Here is a 9,691-nt window from a genome sequence, read left to right on the forward strand (position 1 = left end):
CGCACTAAATAAATCGATTTCCACTGGTTAACGCAATTATTGGAAATCATAACACTGGATAGCGATTTATCCGGTGGATGGCAAAATCAGATCTTTGAACTATCGGCGGGCCAGGGCCTGTATCAGGGGCGGATCCAGGATTTTTTTTAGGAGGGGGTGCACTCGTCTCTTGCTCTACTTCAACACCAATAAACCACATAGTTTTTTTTTTGCAGAATACCAGTTGTATTAGAAAACCGCAGGTCATCTCGGGGGGGAGGGGGTGCGCACCCCCTGCACCCTCCCCCTAGATCCGCCCCTGTGTATCTGAAATGCTTTAAATTACGTGGGGGAATTTCAACATCCAGAGAAGTAGTATCTAGCAAAGGCAGGGAAACGAGATTCCAGGATTACCTAAAAAAGAAATTGAACTTTTTCATATTTTTTGCAAAGAGCTGGAAGAAACGTTGTCGAAATTGGTACCTAGTCGGCTGCATAGGCTGGCCATCTTTGGACCTCTTCCGAAAGCGGAAAACGCCAGGTGACTGTAAAAATCGGTCTACGCAATGATTTTCTACACTGAAAACTCTTAGGCGTTCAGTAATTAGACTTTTATTTTTCTTTTTAAAGAACTGCATTTCTAAACTTATAATGTTCATAAAGATAACTGGTAATAAATTGTGGGAAGTCCCGTTTTAAAACAAGTTCTTCCAATATCCGCGCAGATGTCGACAGCCTCTCTACATCAGCAGAACTTTGAGCTTTTTGACGAACAAGCTCGGCAGTAATGCGCTTTATTTCTTGGCAAACAAGTTCTTGGGTAACTGTACGGCCATCTCCTTCTAGCGTACACCGATGGCGAACTGCCTGCCAAATCTGTAAGCAAAGAAAAGCAATTTAAAATGATAGACTCCAAGACTCGCATGTTTTTACTTGGTTGGAGATGTGGGGCTGAAGTAACAATTTTAAAAATGTTAGTTATCAGAACACGCGCAATGGGTTTATAGATTTGAGGTCGTGTTTCACTGACCAGTCAATTCGTCAGTGTCTCAACTCGCCTTACACTTTGGTTACCTCATCTTCTATTCTAATTAACAACCCGATATTTCAGCAGTTTCAGCATGCTAGCCTGGTTGTATAATTTTGAACATATACCACGTAACAAATTAAACAAAAAACTACAAGAAATATAACACAGCAGAATTGTCAGTAACACTGAGGTTCAGTAAAGGTGATGATTGTAAAAAAAAGTCTTAGTGCGCCCACAATGCAATAGGACATTTCCGAGTTGTTTCAAGCCTCTGTTTCAAAACGAGGCTAAGTGCTTGCAGAATTTAATATGTCTACTTCTCATTTTTGCTGATCAGGTCTTTATAGAGCCTACGTTCTTTGGCATATTCGTTTGCGGTCCTTTGCAGTCATTTGTGGTTAATATTTGTGCTAAGTACAAAGCCGTTGATATAAAATGATTTTTATTCTCATGTAAACGACACTTATCACGAGAAAAGTTTTGTGCTTAGCCACGTTTTGAAAGTGAGGGGCTTTGGAATTCGAAAATGGCCTATTAAACGGGAACTCACCAAAACAAAACAGACTTGTGACAGAAATATTAATAATGCGCTTGTTTCTCTCACCTGTGATCTAGAAATCTCGGCAGTAGCTGAGTCTTCGATAGCTCCGTTCAGTACAAACACACCTTCACCTGTAATTCACGTTACACAACAAATTACGTGCAATTTCCAGTACAGTGCGAGGTGGCTTTCATCTTTGAGTCTGTGGATCACGGAACGGCGTAGCCATTCAAATGCAAGCTATTTTGGTAACATTATGTTGTTCAAGGCCATATGCGATAGTTGTGCGATAAATACATACTGAGGACGGGCACTGAGTTACAAGGGGTAAACAAGTGTGAAATGCATCAAAACTTTAAAAAGACTTTCCGTCTAGGGATAGAGAAATTTCAGAGGATTACACAACAGTTTTCGTTGTATATCTTCCAGTTTCCAAGTCTGCAGTCTGAAGAGGTTTATAATCACACGAACAAAACGGATCTTGGAGCAAAAAAAAGAAGTCATTATTGTAATAGGGTTTTAGATGATCTTGTAACTGGTTGAGAAAATGATGCGTATTTTCCAACCAAAGGCAAAGCAATCAAGAAATGTCTTTTACCAGGAACGAATAATTACAAAGTCAATACTTTGTAGTACTGTAAGTAACAACGCTCAGCTCTTCTTTTGCCCAAGAGCGCCTGGAACTGACCGAAATATAGTCATTTTACAGAAGTACTACTGTAAACTTCCTTACCTCGAAACCAAGCATCTATGAACAGAATTCCAACGATGATGTTATTCTGTAATCCTTGTAAAGTAAATCCGCCCTGGTTATAGAATATACCGCCATTACAACGAAGTTTTGACTTACTTAAATGCTAAGGAGCTTTAGCAACGGCGACGGCAACATAAACGTCACTATTTGTTTAATAAAAGACTTCGCTTTTTTCAAACTTGGTCGCGATTACTCCGACTGGCGTAAAATCTCAAATGTAGATGAATTTCCCTGGACTCGAATTCTTGGGGGACCGCCACCAAGTTCCCGAGAGGGAGAACGAGAACCTTGCAGTCTTGTGTTTACGTCCTCCATAAAACGTCGCTTGAGGTAATTTCAAGTCGCAGTCGTGCAGTAACGGCAAAGAAATGTACAAAAAAAGTAAGCTGCACGCGTAAAGTTGTTGTTTTGCTTATAAAACCTATCGCTTTTTTGCCGTTCTCGCTGCCGTCGCTGTCATTGTGCTAAAGCTCCTTACTATTCATTCACCTCTCCTATTCACTCATTTACAAATTCTTGCTTTTATTGACGCGGACCCGCTGAGTGATATTTTTTCGATATTCACTGACACGAAGATTTTAGTCCATACGGGAAATTAACGATATGAAATCTCGCAAGAGCCTTTAAATAGTAACAAAACAATTTTCTGATTGTTTAAGGGACTGAACAGTCAAAGCAACAAATTTTTTTTGCCTCATTTTTCTGTTTGACGCCTGAGCGAAAACAACTGTTGTCACTTCTTGCGCCGTATTATTAATTAAATTAATTGCAATAATCATATTACAGTACTCGCCTGTGGAAGCTTTAGAAGGTCGTTCCTCGAGACACACACATCAGCCCGGCTTACATGAAGTTGGTTCTTTGCATAAACACGTGACCTCCACATCTGAAAATTAATGGATTTGACAGTACAATAACTAGCAGAGTGTAAGTTTAATTAGAGAGCGTTGCAAGGTCCCTGGGTCTCCTTGGGTAGTTTGGGTAAATAGTTTGAAGACACTGCCGTTTTTGACTGTTATTCTCTTCTCCTTTAGTGGCAGTGACAGTGGCCGCATACACTCAATGGGTGCCCAATGTTTCAGACCAACACGCTTGATTGATAATTATATTGAATCCACGAACATTTTGTTGGGGATTCAAAATAATTCGCGACCACACGTATCCATATTTGAATCCATTCCTGTTTGAAAATGGAAGACACTTTTACTATAAAAAAATGATTGGCCTTGAATTATTCTAAAATTCTCCCTCTCTTCCTGTAAAATCAATGTTTGGCCAACCAAATTGTCTCAGAGAGCACTTTTATCTGCTGGTCTAAAGTATAATCTCCGTTCTGGACCTCTGTCGAGTCGCTTAACGCTGCCATTTTACAGACCGGCGGTAAAAGACTTAAAATTTAAATTCTTAAATAAAAAGCTTGAGTACTTACTACAAAAAAAATAACTGAAGAAATGCTGCGTGTCTTACAAGAGGACAAGATGACAGTAAAACATTTTTACCCGGCGCAAGGTCAAATCCTGTGACGTCATCGTTTTTTGTTCCTTTCTTACCCGTCCATACGGCTACAACAATGCAGCATTGTTAAAACTAGAGAATGGAGGTTTTCAAAACGTTGCACATTCGGTAACCGATTTTATCGCACACGTTTGGATAAAAGGCTAATCAGCAAAAACGTTTTTAGATTCAAAATGGCTCGATACGTTTGGACGAACCCTGAAAGCTATAACGATTAGAAAATTGAAATTGTGTGAGCTTCACAAGACACCAACCTCTAACAAAGGCGGAACAAGATCAGGATCAAAGACCAGAAATCCGTCGGCTCCCGCTTCGATTTCTTTCAGCTTGGCTCTAAAAGCAGACAACAAGGTTCAACAAAGCTTTTACATGGGGTGTCACATAGGAAATTTGGGAAAATTAGAAAAGTATTTACAAAACACGATGCAATCATTTTGACGTGGATCGTGTTGGCTCATATCGCTATGATGATGATGACAATTGCGAAGACGACGACGATGATGATCAAAAGAAGTCAAGAAAGAAAATGGCTTCTAATAGCAAAAATTTAGACGGCGAGTATAACAATAGACTACTCCTTTCGCGTGGTCAAACATGTTTACGTGTGAGCGAGCGAGGCAAACGCGTGAGGTAGAGGACTTCCCCCTCTTGCGCTGGCCTTGCTCTTTGGCTTGTAAGATGCTCGCACGTGCGACAATCCTAAGAGCCTAAGGGACTGCTAGAAGTCTAGTATAAACACACATTTCTAAAAAGAGGACAGGAAAAACCACGTTGATTGATCTGAAAATAAAACAACAGGGATGGACTCAACCATCCTCGGAGACCCAGGGGCAGTCAGTCGGGCCGGGTTAAAAGGCCTTTTCTCCCAGCCCGACTGACCGCCCCTGGGTCTCCGAGGATGGTTCACCCTGTACACATTGTTTCTTCATCCTCACTTACCTACAAACATTTTCAGTGATTTGTTGGCGGCGTTGTGGATTATCACGTGGTAACACAACTGGTGTCATTCCACCAGTAGCGTGACAGCCACGTGCATGACAAGTCTGTTGAGAGAGGAAAACAAAACGTGGAAGATAGTCAGTACAAGGTCTGTTACGAGTGACGAAGGGTTTCAGTTCTTTCTTTCAGTCACTAAGGCATGGCTTTTAAAGCAGCATTCACTGTCTAATGACTTTAAACAGCTTTGTTTTGTAGACTAGCCCGGCTGATTACCCTTGATAATAGCCTGCAAACAAGCTTTTCATTGAGTCGCAGGAAGTCACGCGAGAGCCGCACGCTCGCCTTTTCCTCCGCCCACTGCGGCATCGCTGCTCACTCACGCGTTCTCTCGCGGCTTGCTTCGCTCGCCATAATTGAAGAACCAGCTTGCAGGCTAACTTAGTAATGACTACCATACCTTTATTACCAAGTCCATGTAACTCTTTAGGTATTGCTTGTCCATGGAGACATACTTTTTACGATCAGGCAAGATGAAATCTGGTCGTTCTCCTATAGAGGAAATTCAATTAAGTCGACTCATGATTACTTCGTATCTATTCAAAAGGCAACCAGAGACACTCTACAAAATGTTCCCATCAAAATATTGGAAGCAAGAGTACACTATCCAACAATTAACCTATTTTTGCCATTTTTGGGTTTAAAAGTGACATAGCAGTCTCGACTTTTACATTTTTGCTAAAGTTGTCCTTGACCGTTTAAACTGATGACGTCACAAGCGATACAGGCGAGAAAGTTGGGATCTTGACAAATGATAATATGAAAAACAGGACCAGAAGTTCTAGTTGAAAAAATAATTTACCACTACAACAAAAAGTTTGTTCTGTTACATTTTCTGTATTTCACATTTCCACATCTAGTAATACTGTAGTTTTCTTATGTACTGGATAATCAAAGAAGAACCGTCTTTTGTGTCTAATTGTACTTACCAAAATTACTGACTAAAGATGCTGAGTAATCCCACATGCCACAGTTGAGACCTGCAGAATGTTGCCGCAGTTCATACAGGATTTGATCAAGTTCAAATGAACAAAAGATACTTTCTATTAGAACACAAGCCTTGATAGTACCCAATGGCAAACTAAGCTGAAAAGTAAATGACAAGCAAATGTTATTAAGTCTGAAATTCTTGCAAAAATAGAAGAACAAAGATAATTAAAGCAAAATATTTTTGTTACCCTTTGCTGGGCCCAGACAAATAAATCATTCCACAGCTTCACCTCATTAGATCCTTCAAGCTAAAAACAGCAACACAATAGAGAAACCATAAGAGCAAATTGACGTTATTATATGACCTAGAAAAGTACTGATGACCCGCCCAGCAAATAAACTGGATAGAAGGTATTAAATAAGTGATTAATTAACTGCCTGTTAAGGCAACTGCTATACTGTAAACTGCTCCTTAATATGTACAACTTTGTAAGTATTTTCAGGAGGGCTTTTAAACAGAGGGGCTTATGACTGGAATAGGAAAAGCAGTTCTAAACAAGTTACCATAGTTCTGATCAAAATATGTTGTGTGTTTACAAATCAAAGTTCTTTCAATACATATATGAGGGAGGCTTTTATCTGGGGGGCTTATGATGGGATGATTGTTTTTGTTTACAGGTAGATGGGTCTACGACTGGGAGGGCTTGTAAGAGAAGGGACTTACAAGCAGGGGCGCTTGAAAGAGGGGGGCTTATAAGAGAGGGGCTGTTAAGAGGGGGCTTATAAGTGGGAGGGGCTTGTAAGAGGGGGTCTTATAAGTAGGGGACTTGTAAGAGGGGGGATTTATCAGTGGGGGGGCTTGTAAGAGGGGGGCTTGTAAGAGAGTGGAGTTATAAGAGGGGAGGCTTGTAAGAGGGGGGCTTATAAGTGGGGGGACTTGTAAGAGGGGGCTTATAAGTGGGGGGGGCTTGTGAGAGGGGGGCTTAAAAGAGGGGTTGTTATAAGTAGGGGGGCTTGTAAGGGGGCGACTTATAGGTGGCATGCAGTTTACAGTAAGTTATAAGACAGCTTCAGACAAATTTTGTCACTTATGTGGAAAATGAGAAGGTCGAATAGAACTCCAGTCACAAAATTCAATCATAGTAACCTAAGCCGGCCAGAAATTTTAATACATATTGTTCAGTATATAGAGTGGTTTTCGTTTGAGTGTCGTAAAACCAAAACCAAAGTAATTACTCTGGCCAATCACATAGGACACAGACAATACATTGAACCAATCAAAACTCGAAGTAATTACATGTGGCTGACGCAAAGCGCGGGAAAATGCATGCGAGCGCGTCACAATTGGCTTTGGTTTTACTTCTGATTGGATGAAAAGGTGGCGCGAATCTTTTAAGCCAATCGCATCGTGTAGAAAGTGCAAAACCAATTACTTTTCGACACTCAAATGAAAACCACTCTAACGTCTGAATTACCTGTGTATTCTCAAATGGTTCCTTAATAAAATGTTGATGTTCCAATTGTTTTTGTTGGCTTAAAAGAAAAAGGTACAGTGTAATGTTTATAGTCCCACATTACCTTTGGTAGATAGAAGAAAGGTCCATTTCCCTCTTTCATCATGAGTTTGCCGTTGTGAAACATATGAAGACCAAAATCAAATAATGAACCGGGAATAACCCTGCCACCAACCTGTAGAAAAAGATGCTAAAATTGTCAATCAGTTACTGAAAGTCTAAGGTCTAATTGTGCAAAAATTATGATCAATATTTATAAATAGCCAGCAATAAAAACTCCTGCATCAAAAACATACATAGGTTCATTGATTCTTACCATAACATTGCTTTCTAGCATGTTCCAAGCTCTAGGGCGAAACATAATCACTGGTGCATTTGTCATTGCTGGAGCCCCTACAAGAGCACATATTAACATCTTTGTCAACATTGCTGTACTGAATGTTTTTTTGCTTCTTTGGATGAGCAGAGCGCTGCACCTATCAAATAAAGTCAAACCTAAGGTAACCAAACCTTAACCATGACTAACCTCTCATTTTTCCGTGGACAAACTGATAGATGTTATAGAGACCTTTTAGCTGGTTGGACCAGGAAGGACAATGGCCATCATCAAGATCAGTCTGTAAAGCAAAGGGATTTTTTACCTCCTTTTGACTTCTATCAGTCTTGAAGTTTGAAGGGATGTAAAAACCAGTATGCCCATATGTCCCTCACGTAAGCAGCCCTAAAATCACTTCGGGTGGAGGGGGTCGGGTGAATTTTAATGGTCCTTGTTTGTTATTGAGCACCTTAGTTTTTGTTACCTGTATACCACATGCAGGTGAATTTAATGCCTTTAAAAACAGTTCAGTGTTGGCAGGTGAAATGTCTCCAAGACCCACTGCTCTGCATTGAAGTCTCTCCGGAACAACTGAAACTTGCCAGTGTTTATCCTGGACATCAGAACTTGGTGGCTGGAAGAATGGAAGCTCACCAGAGCTTTTGAGATGGAGTTTTCTCATAGTGCGATGTCTTAACATCTTTGACAAAACATGAATTGAACAATTTTATAGCATCAATGACTTTAAAAGAGTTTAAAACATCTAAATAGAGGAGGCTGAAATCAAGTCAGGCATACATTACTTCTTTTGTACTTGTGCCTAATTTTCACTTCTTTTGATTTTTCTTCTTCTCGCTTTCATCATAATAAATGATATTTTCCATGTTATAAATGTTAATTGTATAAATAGGTAAATTTCTTGCCAATGCCTCCGTTTTATTTCATAATTTTGTCAAACATATAGTATGTGGCAAAATAATGAAAATGATAAAATAAAAAATCATCTTCATATAGAAAGCTTTTGTTTTAAAACAGAGGGGTTCCTTCTGTAGGTACTGAGGCACAGATTACATACAACAACAAAAAAACAATACAACCAAACAATAAAGCCCCCAAGAGATCTCCATCATTTGGTTCAATTGTTTCTTTTATGATGACGGTGCCTGCAAAAAGACCCAATTTAGGCATGGGGAAACTTGGATATACAGAGCTGTCACTAAGAGCTGGGTGCCGGGGATTTCGCCGGGGCTACTAATGAGCATGATCCCCAGCTATTTTCGTAGCAAACAAAAGGAGAATAAGACCAAAAGAACTCCCTTGCTGTTCAGTTGCCTGGCAACTTGAAATTTTAGTGACAGCTCTGATAATTATGGCCTATGAAATGCATAACATCAGAAGCCTGATGTACGAGTGGTTCTAGAAAAAAACATCCAAACTCCAATCACAAAGCATTTGCATTTATCGGTTTAAAAACTCCCCCCCCCCCCCTTCCCCACTCAGCTCTCTCTGTCCCTGGAAATTTAGGTTCGTACTTTCCTTTGGTCTGTTTGAGATCCACCTCTCCCTTATAATTTTTTGTAACTCTCAGAGGCTAGGAGTTGACATAGATATGTTTTGGAACCACCCATATTATGAATTAACAGAAAAGCACATCATTACTTGATCTACATCCTTGTCAAACTGTCTCACAAGCTCTACCACAAATTTGACTGCGTCAGGTGTGAGGAGAGTCTGGTACTCCATTTCATAACAGGATGGTGGACCAGATATCTCTACATCAGTTACACCAATCTGCAAAATATAGCGTACATTTGCTCGAAGAAGAGAAAGAACTGACCCTTAATTAATAAGAAAACATAAACATGAGACCTTTCTTAATTCGGTGACCGTCCCTACCTTGTGTAACTCGTTCAAGAGAAATCGCTGATTTTTTTCTCCGTGTGATATAAATCTTGGATTAAGGTGGCCTGAAAGCGCCGAAAGCCGCTTGTTCGCCTCCATTGCTTAGCAGAATCTATAGCGTCCACACAGAGAAACTTAACAGAGACATAATTAGTTTAAATGACCAAAGAGCACAAAAGATTTTACCACCAACAAAAACCACTTTTAAATTCAC

General features: G+C 40.1%; 1 protein-coding gene across 1 annotated transcript; it reads right to left on the reverse strand.

Annotated features, from left to right (window-relative positions):
* Positions 1-333: 333 nt before the first annotated feature.
* On the reverse strand, positions 334-9,691 carry LOC140947906 (malate synthase-like). Its single transcript, XM_073397123.1, has 15 exons — positions 9,472-9,691; positions 9,235-9,366; positions 8,060-8,275; positions 7,786-7,876; positions 7,576-7,652; positions 7,324-7,434; positions 5,994-6,053; positions 5,745-5,901; positions 5,216-5,307; positions 4,759-4,862; positions 4,074-4,152; positions 3,098-3,190; positions 2,284-2,356; positions 1,614-1,681; positions 334-855 (listed from the first exon to the last, which is right to left on the reverse strand). The coding sequence occupies exons 1-15, from the start codon at positions 9,574-9,576 to the stop codon at positions 604-606; spliced, it is 1,710 nt and encodes a 569-aa protein (XP_073253224.1). The 5' UTR covers positions 9,577-9,691; the 3' UTR covers positions 334-603.

Source organism: Porites lutea, chromosome 9 (assembly GCF_958299795.1).
Source record: "Porites lutea chromosome 9, jaPorLute2.1, whole genome shotgun sequence".
Taxonomy (NCBI): domain Eukaryota; kingdom Metazoa; phylum Cnidaria; class Anthozoa; order Scleractinia; family Poritidae; genus Porites; species Porites lutea.

What these genes read in the sequence shown, in the direction of transcription:
- LOC140947906 (XM_073397123.1), bottom strand. Translation starts at nt 9,576, where the DNA reads ATGGAGGCGAACAAGCGGCTTTCGGCGCTTTCAGGCCACCTTAATCCA. An exon ending in TCTTGAACGAGTTACACAAG is followed by an intron (nt 9,367 to 9,471) that starts GTAGGGACGGTC and finishes TATATTTTGCAG; the next exon opens with ATTGGTGTAACTGATGTAGA. An exon ending in ACCTTCTAAAGCTTCCACAG is followed by an intron (nt 2,357 to 3,097) that starts GCGAGTACTGTA and finishes TTCTATAACCAG; the next exon opens with GGCGGATTTACTTTACAAGG.